At 47.1% G+C, this 16,549-nt stretch overlaps 2 protein-coding genes across 2 annotated transcripts in view; one reads left to right on the forward strand and one right to left on the reverse strand.

The window, feature by feature from the left end:
- The window catches only part of C5 (complement C5), a gene marked incomplete at its 3' end in the record, with an annotated part of 19,834 nt that extends 14,162 nt beyond the window's left edge, over window positions 1-5,672 (forward strand). Inside the window, exon 16 of the mRNA XM_083374850.1 lies at window positions 5,519-5,672. Within this exon, the coding sequence (XP_083230976.1) occupies window positions 5,519-5,672 (154 nt within the window). The remainder of the gene's footprint in view (window positions 1-5,518) is intronic.
- MED27 (mediator complex subunit 27) overlaps window positions 1-16,549 on the reverse strand; it is a gene marked incomplete at its 3' end in the record, with an annotated part of 68,919 nt that overhangs the window by 790 nt on the left and 51,580 nt on the right. The window contains exon 6 of the mRNA XM_083374851.1: window positions 9,991-10,032. Within this exon, the coding sequence (XP_083230977.1) occupies window positions 9,991-10,032 (42 nt within the window). The remainder of the gene's footprint in view (window positions 1-9,990; window positions 10,033-16,549) is intronic.

Consider the following 16,549-nt stretch of genomic DNA (forward strand, 5'->3'; position numbering starts at 1 on the left):
AAGGAAGGTGCTAAAAAAAGGCGGCCAAACTCACTTAAGGACGTCCTCACTTAGGAAGGGGGAATTCTGGGCTCAAGTGGGCTCGTAAGTCGAGGGCTGCTGGTAGGTGGCCTTTAGAGCCAGTCTAAAACCCAGCACGGTGTTTCGTGTTGTGGCTTGCGATGGCCGCTCCTCGCACGATTCCTTGCTTTGGGTGCCCCAGAAGAGTCGCAGGTTTGTAGGGGGCCAAAGTGGGAAGGAAGCAAGTGCAGCGTTGGCTGGAGAGAGGCTGGGCTTCAAATCCTCCAAGCCCGGCAGAGGCGGGTCGGGTGGCGCATACAGATGGCGGCCTTTCCTGCCTGTTCATTGCGCCCTTCAGCTCCTGTCAATTTAAATGCCGGCCCTGATGCTGGGGGTGCAATTCATCAGTGGGAGCGCGCACAAACACACACAGAGACACAGAGACACACACACACACACACACCCCGGCCTTTGGCTCTGCTGTAGGGCAGGTAATTTTCTTCCCTCGTGGCGAGTCAGAGATCTTTGCCAATCCTCTGCTAAAGAGCCCCAACGTCTCCCAGCCGGCTTTAAGAGAGTCAAGCAGGATGGGAGGTTTTGGCAGGAGATAGATGGCTGGGACAAAGAAAAAGATATTCATTTATAGGGAAGGAAGGAAGGAAGGAAGGAAGGAAGGAAGGAAGGAAGGAAGGAAGGAAGGAAGGGAGGGAGGGAGGGAGGGAGGGAGGGAGGGAGGGAGGAATCTAGTTATAGGAAGGAAGGAAGGAAGGAAGGAAGGAAGGAAGGAAGGAAGGAAGGAAGGAAGGGAGGGAGGGAGGGAGGGAGGAATCTAGTTATAGGAAGGAAGGAAGGAAGGAAGGAAGGAAGGAAGGAAGGAAGGAAGGAAGGGAGGGAGGGAGGGAGGAAGGAAGGAAGGAAGGAAGGAAGGAAGGAAGGAAGGAAGAAGATGGGAATGAGGGAAGGAAGGAAGGAAGGGAGGGAGGGAGGGAGGGAGGAATCTAGTGGAAGGAAGGAAGGAAGGAAGGAAGGAAGGAAGGAAGGAAGGAAGGAAGGAAGAAAGAAGATGGGAATGAGGGAAGGAAGGAAGGGAGGGAGGGAGGGAGGGAGGAATCTAGTGGAAGGAAGGAAGGAAGGAAGGAAGGAAGGAAGGAAGGAAGGAAGGAAGGAAGGAAGAAGATGGGAATGAGGGAAGGAAGGAAGGAAGGGAGGGAGGGAGGGAGGAATCTAGTGGAAGGAAGGAAGGAAGGAAGGAAGGAAGGAAGGAAGGAAGGAAGGAAGGAAGGAAGGAAGGAAGGAAGGAAGGAAGGAAGGAAGGAAGGAAGGGTCTAGTTATGGGAAGGGAGGGAGGGAGAGAGGAAGGGAGGGAGGGAGGGAGGGAGGGTTGGACTAGAAGACCTCCAAGGTCCCTTCCAGCTGTTATTCTGTATCCATCACCAATGAGGGAGACTACTACTACTATTACTACTGCTGCTAATAGTAGTAGTAGTGGTAGTACAACTACACTACTGCCGCTAATTTGCTTCCGAAACAGGCAGCCCCATTTAACAAGCTGAAGTCGAGCGCCCAGCACACCGAGTTCCTAATCGCTGCCTAATGAGATGTTGCTGGAAGGTAAAAACTTTTATAATCGTCTTTTCCAAACAGAACAAGGGGCGGCCAGGAGCAGAGAGAGAGAGAGAGAGAGAGAGAGGCGGCGTTTTGAACGCCATCAAAGGAGATGCTAAAGAAGAAGAAGAAGAAAAGAAAGGAGAGAAATCGGCCCATCGGTAACAAACGGGCGGGAAGCAAAAAAAAATCCAAAACAAAACACAAAACATATTCCAGCTTCGTTGCCTCCCCCCACCCAACCCCCCCGGGGGAAAAAAAAACAGCCTCCACCGAGTTCTTTTGCCCTCCACCTGGTTTTACGTTGAAGGAAAGTCTCCCAATTTGGGGGTGAGCTGGCCGATGATCAGCCATCCAGGACGAGGTCATTTCTTACGTCAATGGGTGGACTCAAAAGACTCCTAGCGACAAAGACCCCCCCCTTTTATTTTTATATTTACACACACTCACACCCCTCCCGTTTCGTTCTGGCAGATTTCCATTTTAATTTCTTTTGTCTTTGTACGCGGCGGCTTGCTTGGGCTGGGCGGAGAGGAGCAAAATTTCCTCTCTCGTCAACTTCCAAGATTGAAACCAGGCAAGTCGAGAGCCAAGGCACGGGATGCCTTTGAGGACCCATCCTCTACCTTTTTGTGGGGTTTTTCCCACCCTGTCGTTTTATCGTGGAATTTAATTAAAAGTTTACGATTTTTTAAAAAAGCGGGGGGGGGGGGAGAAAAAGAGGGCTAAAATTGCGGCAGCCTGTGGCACGTTTGCTGAAACCAGGCCAGGGGTCAGTTTAACCGGCTGTCCTTGGAAGCAGATCCTCGCTTATCCTTTGCGGAAGGTGGAGAGACGGTCAAAATAATACTAATACTAATAATAATAGTAGTAGTAGTTGTAAGGGACCTATTGGAGGTCATCTAGTCCAACCCCCTGCTCAGGTAGGAAACCTTATACCATTTCAGGCAAGTGGCTGTCCAGTCTCTTCTTGAAAACCTCCAGTGTTGGAGCATTCACCGCTTCTGGAGGCAGGTTGTTAATAATAATAATGTTGGAAGGGACCTTGGAGGTCATCTAGTCCAACCCCCTGCTCAGGCAGGAAACCTTATACCATTTCAGGCAAATGGCTGTCCAGTCTCTTCTTGAAAACCTCCAGTGTTGGAGCGTTCACCGCTTCTGGAGGCAGGTTGTTAATAATAATAATGTTGGAAGGGACCTTGGATGTCATCTAGTCCAACCCCCTGCTCAGGCAGGAAACCTTATACCATTTCAGGCAAATGGCTGTCCAGTCTCTTCTTAAAAACTTCCAGTGTTGGAGCATTCACCGCTTCTGGAGGCAGGTTGTCCCACTGGTTAATTGTCCTCACTGTCAGGAAGTTTCCCCTTAGTTCTAGGTTTGAGTAACTGATGATGCAGCCTTTCAGTACGTGCTTTTCCTCGGGAGATGAATGACAGAAGTGCATCTTCATATATTAGGGGACGGTTGGGGTGCCCTTGTGGCACTGGGGAATGGAAGGGCGGGGGCTTGAAGGGGCCCACTTCAGAGAGCAGAAGGGTGTTGGTTTTTTTTGCGCCAAACCGTAAATCAAGATCCCATGAAAGGGTTAACGCCACTTCATAATGCCTTGCTAAGACCACACTCGGCATGCTGCGTCCCGCTTGGGTCGCCCCGATGTGAAATACAAATAATAATAATAATAATCAAAAAAGTCGAGACTCTTGTTACGAGCACCTTCTGCTTAACGATGAGGCATCTTGCTTTTTTCCCCCCGAAAGCGAACATTCGTGACGCCCTCGGAGGGGGAAGAAAAAGGAAAGAAAAAAAGAAAAAAAGAAAAAAAGAAAGGAGGAAGGAGGAAACATTAAAAGCCACCAAGGGGAAAAAAAAGAATGGTGGCTAAAACATCCATCAAAAGCAGACAATTCTTCCAAGCTTGAAGGCCCAGCTGATGGATGGTGAAAATAAAATGACATAAAGGGAGGCCGAGCATCCTCAAATCTGTCTCTATCATCTGCACAGCCTCCCTCGCTTTCTCTTTTGAGCATTTGTGATCAATTTCTCCAGGCCGAGGCGGATTCAGCTCCTCCAGCTAGTCTGGCAGAGCCCCTGGGACTGGACGAGGCAGAGTTTTTCCTTCGTCAAACGTAGAAAGAAGAACAGCCACCCAGCAGCAGAAGAAGTGGATTTGGGGGCACAATGTACCTCTCTTGATAGGGATGCTTAGATGTCTTGCTGAAATCTTTCAGTTTCTGGGCAAGTTAGCTGCCTGCATGTGAGTGTCCATCTGTTTATCCATCCATCCATCCACCCATGCCTCCATTCCTCCCTCCCTCCACCCACCTATCCCTCATCCATCCATCCCCTCAACCATCCATCCACTCATCTATCCCCTCAACCATCCATCCATCACCTCATCCATCCCCTCAACCATCCATCCATCTATCCCCTCAACCATCCATCCATCCATCCCCTCAACCATCCATCCATCCATCCCTCCATCCCCTCATCCATCTATCCATCCATCCCCTCAATCATCCATCCCCTCAACCATCCATCCATCCACTCATCCATCCATCCACTCATCCATTCCCTCAACCGTCCATCAACTCATCCATCCCCTCAACCATCCATCCCTCCACTCATCCATCCCCTCAACCATCCATCCATCCATCCCTCCATGCCCTCAACCATCCCTCCCTCCCTCCCCTCAACCATCCATCCATCCCCTCATCCATTCCCTCAACCGTCCATCCACTCATCCATCCCCTCAACCATCCATCCCTCCACTCATCCATCCCCTCAACCATCCATCCATCCATCCCTCCATGCCCTCAACCATCCCTCCCTCCCTCCCCTCAACCATCCATCCATCCCCTCATCCATCCATCCATTCACTCATCCATCCATCCACTCATCCATTCCCTCAACCATCCATCCATTCACTCATCCATCCATCCCCTCATCCATTCCCTCAACCATCCATCCATCCATTCACTCATCCATCCATCCATCCATCCACTCATCCATTCCCTCAACCATCCATCCATTCACTCATCCATCCATCCCCTCATCCATTCCCTCAACCATCCATCCATTCACTCATCCATCCATCCCCTCATCCATTCCCTCAACCATCCATCCATCCACTCATCCATCCATCCACTCATCCATCCCCTCAACCAACCAACCAACCAATCATCCATCCATCCATTTTGCCCCATCTTACAACCTTTCTTGCCACAGTTGTTAAGGGAATCACTGCAGTGCGTAAGTTAGGAACATGGGCTGTTAAGTGTAATCTGGCTTCCCCTCTTTGACTTTTGCTTGTCAGAAGGTCACAAACGGGGACACTGCAATCGCCCTCAACATGAGACAGTTGCCAAGTGGCTGCATTTTAATCACGTGACCAGGGGGACGCTGCAATGGTTTTAAGCGTGGAAAAAATGGCCGCAAGTCCCTTTTCCCCCCCCCCAACGCCATGGTAACCTTGTAATGGTCACTAAACGAATGATTGTTCAGTTGTACCTTGATTTTTCTCGGGCTAGCCGGCCTTTCCCGCAAAACGCCACGGGGATAGTTTAGCAACCCAACCAAAAAACGACAACCCACCCCCCCACCCACACGCACGCACAACATGAGGATATGAAATGGATCAATATTGCAAAAGTCTTTTGTAAGAGGCGGCCTTTGGAACGGGGGGGAGAGAGAGAGAGAGAGAGAGAGAGAAAAGGACTCGGCCCACCTCAAGGTTTCTTTCCCTTGTTTATTTCGGCAAGGGTATTTATTCTCTTTTGCTTATTGCAGCGCTGGGAGCTTTCACACAAAGGTTACAGAGATCACCCTGCTTCTCCCCCTGCCGAGTTGAAAATGTCAGGAAGAGGCCGAGAAGCCTCCCACTTCCCTCGGCCCTTTTGTGATGCTGCTCTTTAGCGCGTCCAGCTCCGCCGTCTGGCAGCTCCATTCTTCCCCGATTCTCCCTGCTGCTTTGCCAAGACGAACACAAAAGCCCAACCACCCTGCACGGGAGCTGGGGAAAACCTCTGGGGGCGAACTTCGGTCAAAACCCGAACGCTTCCAACAATAATGGGTCTTTGGAGAAGCTGACCGCCTCCCCGCCGTGCCATCAAATTAAGCATCTCTGCGGAGCTTAATAACCCGAGAAAAGATCTCGGCAAAGTGTGGCTGAGGAATTCTGGGAGTTGAAGTCCACAAGTCATCAAAGAGCCAAGTTTGAAGACCCCTGCTCTATATTGTTGGTCGTCCTGGACTTACAATCATTTGTTTAGTGACCATTCAAAGTTACGATGGTGCTGTAAATTGGGACAAATCGCTGGTCCTCGCAATTACAACCGTTGCAGCCTTATTTATTTATTTTTAAATTCCATTTATATCCCGCCCTTCTCCGAAGACTCAGGACGGCTTACAAGCTTAGCAGTAGCCTTCATTCTATGTATATGCCTGCTTATTAGGGCTTTCACACACCCCCAAGCGGCATTATTACAAAGTCAGCTTAATTGCCCCCAACAATCTGGGTCCTCATTTTACCTACCTGGGAAGGATGGAAGGCTGAGTCAACCTTGAGCCTGGTGGGACTCGAACCTGCACTAATTGCAGGCAGCTGGGGTTATCACGGTTTGTGCAATCAAAATTTATTTATTTATTTATTTTATTACATTTATATACCGCCCTTTCCCGAAGGACTCAGGGCGGTTTACAGGGTGATTAAAAAACCAAGATACAAAAGTTAAGAACAAATTTGGGGTGTTTGGCAACCGGCATCTATTTATGAAAGTTGTAGCATCCTGGGATCACGTGATCACAATTTGCAACCTTCCCAGCTGGCTTCTGACAAGCAAAGTCAACGGGAGGAAGCTGGATTCATTTAATGACCCTGTGTTTCGCTTAACAACTGCAGCGATTGGCTTAACAACCCTGGAGAAAAAAAGCTCATAAAATTGGGCATGACTCACTCAAAGACCGCCTTTCTTGGCGATGGAAATTCTCATCCCCACAACTACCTCGTCAGGCAGAGAAGCGTGCTGAGCGAAGAAAGAGGAGCTGCCGACCATAGAAGAATGGACTTTAAAGGTTTCCGACCTGGCAGAGATGGCGAAGATATCGGCTTATTTGAAAGATCACTCGCAAGAACGTTATATTATGGAATGGAGAAAGTGGATTGAGTTTATCCAGAATAAGTATAGGGTTAAGAAGTTTTATCTAGCATTTGAATAAGTCTTCTTTCGTGTTTTTTCTTTTCTTTTCCAATTTTCTTTTTTATATATATTTAATAATGTTAAGTTTTGTTTGTTCTTATACAAGTTAGAGGGTGATGGATTTTAGAATTTATGGTTGTTAGTATATGGTTGCTTATGATTGTTTTTATATATATATACCTTGTATTTAGCTCTGGGAAGTCCGGGGGGGGGAGGAGGGTGGGGGGGAGGTACGGGGAGGGAAGAGGGAGGGGGGAGCTGGGGAGGGGAGGGTCGGGGGGGATGGGGGTTTTTAATGGAAAATTGTATTGTAAAACTTTTCAATAAAAAAGAGAAGCGTGCTGAGCATTTGGACAAGGATTAGTCCCAATCAACAGCACCGGAAAAAGGTTTTTTTTGGGGGGGGGGTATTTCTCCCCAATTTTGGAAGCGCAATACGAAATCGACTCTGAGGTTTCGGGGTGAAGCAGACTAAGAGGATCTGGGACCTGCAGGTAAACTTTGTTCGTCTTAATTCTCTTCCCACCCAAAGGGAAGAAAAACCGTGTTTTTTTTCGTAAATCAAGTGAAGTTTTAAGGGACCCCTTGAAATTATTAATAAAAAAATATATTAAAACGACATCGTTAATCATGTCTGGAGTGGCAGGTTTCTGCAAGATGTTCAAGCATCCTCCTGATTTATTTGTCTCCGAGTTATCTTTGCAGCAGGAGGGGAAGTGAGCTTATAATAAGTTTTATTTTATTTCTCTCCAGGTTCAAAACACCCACCCACACGCAAGCAGCTATATGGATACCCAGGAAAAAAAATCCAAACCAAATCAACCAGTTATAAAAACTTAAAACTTAATAACGTCGTCTGCCAAGGTAACCATCGATCTCTTATAATCAAGGCACAGGGGGGAACACTTGGCAATATTTCTTATACACGTTGCGCGCACGTCTGCGACAAACCCCCCAAATAAACCAGGGGCTGATTTCCCTGGGAAATGAGGTAAAATAGATGTAATTTATCTATGACAATGCTCAAAGCCTGGGGAACAAACAGGGCGAAGTAGAAGCAATAGTACACGAGGGAGGGTTTGATTATAACAGCAGCCTGGTGGGACGAGACCCATGAATGGGATGGACTGGTGGATGGATAGAAAGTGTTCCAAAGAAACGGGTCTACAAAAGAGAGGAGGGGGAGTTGCACTATATGTAAGAGAACACGACATATCTGCAGAAATTGCAAAGATAAAATCTCTCCAGAAGGTATATGGGTCAATATGGGTGAGGGGGTGAGATGATAGCAGTCTTCCAATATCTCAGGGGCTGCCCCAAAGAAGAGGGAGTCAAGCTATTCTCCAAAGCGCCTGAAAGCAGGACAAGAAGCAACGGATGGAAACTCATCAAGGAGAGAAGCAACCTGGAACTAAGGAGAAACTTCCTGACAGTTAGAACAATTAACCAGTGGAACTCCTTGCTTCCAGAAGTGGTGAATGCTCCAACACTGGAGGTTTTTAAGAAGAGACTGGACAGCCATTTGCCTGAAATGGTATAGGGTTTCCTGCCTGAGCAGGGGGTTGGACTAGATGACCTCCAAGGTCCCTTCCAACTTCTTCTTCTTCTTCTTCTTCTTCTTCTTCTTCTTCTTCTTCTTCTTCTTATTATTATTATTATTATTATTATTATTATTATTATTATTATTATTATTATTATTATTATTATTATTGAGAGAAAAGTGACATTGCCATAAAGGTGCCTATTACAGGCCACCCAACCAATCAGAAGAAATAGATGAAATCTTTTTTGTCTTTGAATAATAAAACAGAGTCGGGTGATTCCACACATTACTTTCTAGACGAGGATATACATGCTTAGCAGAAGGCGGGTCTCTGCACCTTCCAGTCTTCTGTTATAAATTCCAGAGCAGTCAAGGCACCAGGCTGGAAACTGGGAGATGGTGAGTTCTAGTCCCACCTTAGGCAGAAAAGCCAGTTGAGTGAATTTGGGCCAATCATCAGGAGATGGTGAGTTCTAGTCCCAGCTTAGCTCTGAAAGTTGACTGGGTGACCTTGGGCCAATCATCAAGAGATGGGGACTATAAGTAGGAGATTAGGGAGTTCTAGTCCTGCTTTAGGGATGAAAGCCAGCTGGGTGACCTTGGGCCAATCATCAAGAGATGGGGACTATAAGTAGGAGATTAGGGAGTTCTAGTCCTGCTTTAGGGATGAAAGCCAGCTGGGTGACTCTGGGCCAATCACCAGGAGACAGGGAGTTCTAGTCCCACCTTAGGTACAAAAGTTGATTGGGTGACTTTGGACCAAACAAAGACATGGGTGTGATGGGGACAAAATAGCATGTATGCTGAAGAAAGTCATTTACTTCAACTATTGACTTCACTTCCAATTTACAGTCCCATTCAAGGGCAATTTGCATGATCTGTTCATTTAATATACAGGTATAGTCCTCAATTTACGGCCACAATTGAGCCCAACGTTTGTGTTGCCAAGCGAGATGGTGGCTAAGGGAGTTCTGTCCCCACGTGACCTCGGGACACCGCGACTCGTCAGAAGTGTGAGTCAGTTTGTCGAGCGCCTGAATTTCGTTCCTCTGACCGCAGGGAGGAGGCTAAGGGTGGAAAAATGAGCAAAAGTCACTTCTCCTCAGCGCTGTTGTAACTTTGGACGGTCCCTAAACAAACGGCTGTAAAGGGTATGCATTTTAAAAAGAGGTCCAAGCAGGGAGGTGGGGGAAAAAAGTTTTTAACCGCCCGAACAAAAGCAATTTCATCAGCCGTAAGAAAGTTTGAGGCGGTATTGATGAAGGATTATCACCGTGGCCTCTGTTCTTTGGCTGCTTTGCATTATAAAAAAAACCCTTTTGCATTTTGAGAAGGGAGAAGAAATATATTAAACCAAGTGTCTAATCCTTTAATTCTCACCCTGTCTCCAGAGTAACAGACTAACTAGCGTGCTCTTCTGGTTTTAATGCTAGTTAAGGACTGGGTGGTTTCATCCCGCCCCAAAGCTTCTTTCCCCTTTTGATGTGAGAGAAATTTTCCAAGGTCAAAGCTTTTTTTTTTTTTTTTTTTTTTTGCATTTGAGGTTCGGCTCCCAAAGTAAGAATCCTGGGAATTTCAGTTCGACAGGATCACCCAATCCCGTTTCTGGAAATGAGGCGTTCCTCTCAGAAGTGTAAGAACCTTACCTTCTGGAAGACTTGATAGCTGGACTTCGACCATATGTCAAGCTAGAGGAGAAAAAAAGAAGGAAAAAAAAAGAGAATCCTCATTAGCGTACTTCTAACAACTCAAGATAGGGACGCAGTGGCTCAGTGGGTTAGGACACTGAGCTTGTCGATCGGAAGGTCGGCAGTTTGGCGGGTCGAATCCCGAGTGCCGCGTAGCAGAGTGAGCGCCTGTTACTCGTCCCAGCTTCTGCCAACCTAGCAGTTCGAAAGCACATAAAAAATGCTAGTAGAAAAATAGGGACCACTCCGGTGGGAAGGGAACAGCGTTCTGTGCACCTTTGGCGTCTAGTCATGCCGGCCACATGACCACGGAGACGTCCTCGGACAAGCGCTGGCTCTTTGGCTTTGAAACGGAGATGAGCACCGGCCCCTAGAGTCGGAAACGACTAGCACGCATGTGCGGGGGAACCTTTACCTTTACCTTTACCTTTAACAATTCAAGATCCATTCAAGCTCCGGCAAGCTTATTTTACGCCCAATTATTCCTGGTGTGCCCGCAGGGTACCAAAGGGAAACTTAACATTTTTCAACTTTGTGGGAAGGGCTGGGCTGAGGAAGAGACTGCAGGGTTGATTAAGCGTGCTTGTGGACGTTCAGGATGAGTTGTGCGATTGCACGGTTTGAATCCCTAAAATTGACCTGCGTAGAACGTGGTTAATGGGATGACTTCACTCTTTCCGTTAAAATAATAATAATAATAATAAAAAGGCAATCCGTATTTTCTTTCGACAGGAAGACTTCAGAGACAGATCCTTCCCCATTAAGACCCAGAGAGAGAGAGACTGTCATTGGAGCTACTGTCTGTTCCAAACAACCATCATGCATTGTAGGTACAACCCAACGTTCAAGTCCCTTGGACTTGCAAGGGGATCCAATTGATCGATCAACCCTGACTGCCCTTTGGGAAGGACAGATTCGGAAGCGGAAGCTGAAATACTTTGGCCACCAAACGAGAAAAGAGGGTTTTTTTGGAGAAGTCCCGGATGCTGGGAAACATTGAAGGTGAAAAGAGGAGGGGACCGCAGAGGATGACACCCCCAACACATCTCCTATCTGTCTACTAACTTCTCTTGACCTTGCATCCAAGACCAATTAATTTGATGATTCTTGAAAACGAAACAAAACAATGGGAACTCGACATAAACCTAACTTTTAAACAACCAGGCATTTAGCTGAGGTCCTATCAGTATACCCAAGGCCGGAAGATGAGGTTCAACCTAGAACTAAGGAGAAATTTCCTGACGGTGAGAACAATTAACCAGTGGAACCGCTTCCCTCCAGAAGTTCTGGTTGCGCCATCACTGGAGGCTTTTCAAGAAGAGATTGGAGAACCTGCCTGAGCAGGAAGTTGGACTAGAAGATCTCCAAGCTCCCTTTTCATCTCTGTTATTCCATTGCCTTCTTTTGTAAGGTAAAGGTAAAGGTTCCCCCGCACATGCGTGCTAGTCGTTTCCGACTCTAGGGGCCGGTGCTCATCTCCGTTTCAAAGCCAAAGAGCCAGTGCTTGTCCGAGGACATCTCCGTGGTCATGTGGCCGGCATGACTAGACGCCAAAGGCGCACGGAACGCTATTACCTTCCCACCGGAGTGGTCCCTATTTTTCTACTTGCATTTTTTACGTGCTTTCGAACTGCTAGGTTGGCGGAAGCTGGGACGAGTAACAGGCGCTCACTCTGTTACGCGGCACTCGGGATTCGACCCATCAAACTGCCAACCTTCTGACCGACAAGCTCAGCGTCCTAACCCACTGAGCCACCGCGTCCCTTCTTTTGTAGCAGGAGCTAAAAGACCAACTCTCCTTGGCCTTCAGCCCTTCCAAAGTTTCTCCCGGACTGACATATTCCTGGGTCCAGGATGAACTCACTCAGGCGGGGCTGTTGTGATGCTTTGCAGTTTCAAGAATGCTTCAACTCAGTTGGAACAGATTGTGCTGATCCATATGAATATTTCACAGCCCCCGAACGGTGCTTATAACAAGGGCATCTTTCAATGCTTTGATGCATCCTTGTGTCCACAACATAAGTAATTCAGTGACAAGTGACACAGAAAACATTTAGCTGAATTAAGGCAGAATTCTGCCCTGCGGGAAGTAAATAAAATCCCCCCCCACACACACACCTCTGCTAAATATTACATTTAGATCCGGTGATGGGAGGTGAGGATGGATATTATGCCCGAGTTAAAACTCAGGGAGCAAAGTTATCCGTTCTTTAACTTGGATATTTTCAGATTGTAATGTCAAGGCCAGAAACCTTTATCTTGATAAATGGGATTAGCGAGAGGGCAACATTAGACAATTAAATTAGACATTGCTAAGTAATTGTGTGCCATTTAATTGCCCTTCCGAGGAGAGATTTCCTCTTTGTTCAGAAAAGTGGGGAGTAAATCAAGAGTAGCTTTTGTTCATCCCTCCCCAAAATATGGGATAATATGGATTTCTATGTAATAGTTTGGAGTCCAGCTGAGCATTTATCCCAAAGAAAACTATTTGCATATCGTGAGATGTAACCAAGAAGGAAATGTAGGAGAACCACTTGTGATTGATAAGGTGGGAAGTCAAATCTTATTTAGAAAATTCTCAGATACATTCTTACCTGCAGTCACTTGATCAAAACTTTTTCAGGTAATCCTTGAATTTGGAGCACAAAGGAGCCCAAAAAATTTCCGTCGCTATGTGAGATCGCTGTTAAGTGAATTCTGTCCCGTTTTACAACCTTTCTTGCCAGTGAATCACGGCAGCCATTAAGTGAGGAAGACGGTTGTTAAGTGACCCTAATTTCCCCAGATTCTGGTCTGCTCGTCAGAAAGTCGCAAAAGGGGAATCACGTGACCCTGGGACACCTACAACCGTCATAAGTACGAGCCAGTGGCCAAGTGTCTGGATCTGATCACATGACCACAGGGAGGTTGCAACGGGTGTGGGTGCGAAAAACGGTCATAAGTCAGTTTTTTTCACTGCCGATGTTACTTCGGACGGTCACTAAACGAGCTGCTTTAAGTGGAGGACTAGCTCTAGCTGTTTAAGCTTGCAATTCCATTTAAGTAGTCAAAAAAAATCACGGCATCTCTACCACCCGTTACATAACCCGCTCCATCCCAGTGAAGGCGTCTGTCCTAATTCTTTTTCACATTTCCAAATATCTGTTTTCCATTCCTGTCCAGATGTATGGCTCAATTAATATTTTAGTTATTGCTATTATTTATTCATCAAGCTCTTCCAAACATGCCTGGCCCTGGACAGGCACACGAGAACAGGGGTCACGGACAAGGAGCCCTTGCGACCGACATAGGGGAGAGACGAGAGAGAGGCAGGGGCGGAGGGAGAGAGAAAACTGCCCCTACGGACCCAGGGTGGCTCCCCACGGTCTTGCCAAGCCTGCGAGGTAGACCAGATTAGGAAAGCGACTCCGTCAGGGGACTGGGATCCTGCTTTGTCCCGAGAGTTATAGCAACAGAATCTCGCAAGTCTACTGTTGTTTCTATATTCCTTACAAGCACCGAATCGTAGGGGTGGGAGGGACCCTTGGAGGTCTTCTAGTCCAACCTTCTCAAGGGATGATGGTTCTCAGACAAAGCGTTGTCCAATCTTTTCTTGAAAATGTATTCATTGATGATAGATAGATAGATAGATAGACAGACAGACAGACAGACAGACAGACAGACAGACAGACAGACAGACAGATAGATAGATAGATAGATAGATATAGATAGATAGATAATGGATGGATGGATAGATAAGAGTATGGATGGATGGATATGGATGGATGGATAGATAAAGGATGGATGGGTGGATAGATAGATAGATAGATAGATAGATAGATAGATAGATAGATAGATAGATAGATAGATAGAGGATGGATGGATGGATAGATAGATAGAAGAAAGATGGATGGATGGATAGATAGATAGATAATGGATGGAGGATGGATGGATGGGTAGACAGATGGTTGGTTGGATGGATGGATAGATAGATAGAAGATAGATAGATAGATAGATAGATAGATAGATAGATAGATAGATAATGGATGGATAGAGGATGGATGGATGGGTAGACAGATGGATGGATAGATAGATAGAAGATAGATAGGTAGATAGAAGATAGATAGATAGATAGACAGAGATAAACAGATTAGATAGATAGATAGATATCCTGGCTAGAGGACCTCAGAATGGATAAATCTCCTTCTCCCCCTCTCCCTCCCCCCATTTTGGGCTCTTTAATTTTGAAAGGAATTGAAGTGTATATAGAACAAGAATATTGTATCGTCCAAATAGGTACTCAACCATTCCTCAACATCCAGATGGACAAGGCCCCGCATAATTCAATCTGGTCAGCTTTTAATGCTCCCCAAGGTTTATTTTATTTGAAAGAAGGCAAAGCATATGCAGGGCTCGTAAAGCCTCCATCCTAACCGCCGCCCCCACCCCGGCCTCCTCCGGTCGAAATGAAGTGGGCGAGCTACACCGTGCCGGCTTGCGGGTCTATTATTCTTCCAACTTTTCACTTTCAATCAAGGGACCCATTTGTAACTTAGGGGTGGGGGGTGGGGGAAAGCTGCTGAAAAGCACAATTTTCAAGGCGTCTTTCCCGCATGCGAATTAAACCGGGCCTCCCTCCCTTTCTCTCTCTCTCTCTCTCACACACACACACTCTTGCTCTCATCTCTCCCTCTTTTCCCTCTCTCCTTCACTCTCTCCTTCTCATCTCTTTCTCTCCCTCCCTCTCTTTCTCTCTCTCTCTCTCTTGCTCTCATCTCTCTCCGTCTTTTCCCCTCTCCTTCATTCTCTCCTTCTCATCTCTTTCTCTCCCTCCCTCTCTTTTTCTCTCTCTCCTTCTTTTCCCTCTCCTTCATTCTCTCCTTCTCATCTCTTTCTCTCCCTCCCTCTCTTTTTCTCTCTCCTTCTTTTCCCTCTCCTTCATTCTCTCCTTCTCATCTTTTTCTCCCTCCCTCTTTTTCTCTCTCTCTCTCTTGCTCTCATCTCTCTCCGTCTTTTCCCTCTTTCTCCTTCATTCTCTCCTTCTCATCTCTCATTCCCTCCCTCTCTTTCTCTCTCTCTTGCTCTCATCTCTCTCCGTCTTTTCCCTCTCTCCTTCATTCTCTCCTTCTCATCTCTTTCTCTCCCTCCCTCTCTTTTTCTCTCTCTCCTTCTTTTCCCTCTCCTTCATTCTCTCCTTCTCATCTCTTTCTCTCCCTCCCTCTCTTTTTCTCTCTCCTTCTTTTCCCTCTCCTTCATTCTCTCCTTCTCATCTCTTTCTCTCCCTCCCTCTTTTTCTCTCTCCTTCTTTTCCCTCTCCTTCATTCTCTCCTTCTCATCTTTTTCTCCCTCCCTCTTTTTCTCTCTCTCTTGCTCTCATCTCTCTCCTTCTCTCCTTCTCATCTCTTTCTCTCCCTCCCTCTTTTTCTCTATCTCTCTTGCTCTCATCTCTTTCCCTCTTTCTCCTTCATTCTCTCTCTCTCTCCCTTTCTTTTTCTTTCTTCCTCTCTCTTTCCCTTTCTCACGCTCTCTTCCTCTCACTCTTCCTCCCTTTCCCTCCTCCTCTCTCTCTTTTCTCTCCTTCTTCCTCCCTGCGTACCCCCCCCCCGCCGACACCCCTCCCCGGCGCAAGAAACCAGTAGCCGCTTCTCTGAAGGTCGTCTGAATGATTTCAAAGGCGATCACAAATCAAAACGTTCGCTGCATCTCATATCAAACAGAGCTGGTGCCAACACTTATTAGAGGAATCCGATTCGTGCGCCCCCCCTCCCCTCCCCGCCCCCCCTTCCCTTCACCCAAACGCACATACAGCTCGGCTTTGAAGTGGGAAGAATACAGGGATCAGAAATTGCTTGGGAGACAACTCTGCCTTACCTTTGAAGCTCTGGCTTTGATACAGCCAGGCCTTCTACCGACTCAACGCTCAACGCTGGAAGGCACAAAGCAGCCTTTGCTTACTGAATGCTCGGTAATTAACGAAGGCAGAGCATTAACATAACCCAGGTGGGTTAATGTTCCAGGAGACCCTACCTGGCGCCAAGCCGGTGGTGCGTTGGGGCCAGGTGTTAAGAGGCTTGGAATCCCTACCTCCGCCCAGAGTCCCCTCGGGGTAAGGTGGGCGGCATGCAAATTTAATAAATAAATGAATAAGATAAATCCTGAACTTGCCAAGTCAGGGTTAGTCTCTCTCTCTCCCAACAGAAAGATGTTTAGAACCGGGGTGTGCGTGTGTGTGAGAGAGAGAGTGTGTAGAAGGACCCAGGAGAAAGCCAGGGGGAGGGGGGTGTTGGGATAAAAGCCAACAAGGTTTATTTTAAGGCTGTTGATGTTTGGCACGCTGGGCAAAGGTCAATGAAGGAAGCCCACGGGATGCCTACTGGAGCAAGCTTGGAATTGATAAGAGAATATTTGAAAATCGGGGTTGAATTGGGGGGGGGTCCTTGGTGCCCTCTGAGCTTCAGGGGGCTGTTCTGAGCAATCGGGGTTCTCCTCTTGCAGATATGTCATGATCCAGCTAGGTACCAACGTCAGTGCTAGAAGG

Source organism: Vipera ursinii (assembly GCF_947247035.1).
Source record: "Vipera ursinii genome assembly, chromosome: 16".
Lineage (NCBI taxonomy): Eukaryota > Metazoa > Chordata > Lepidosauria > Squamata > Viperidae > Vipera > Vipera ursinii.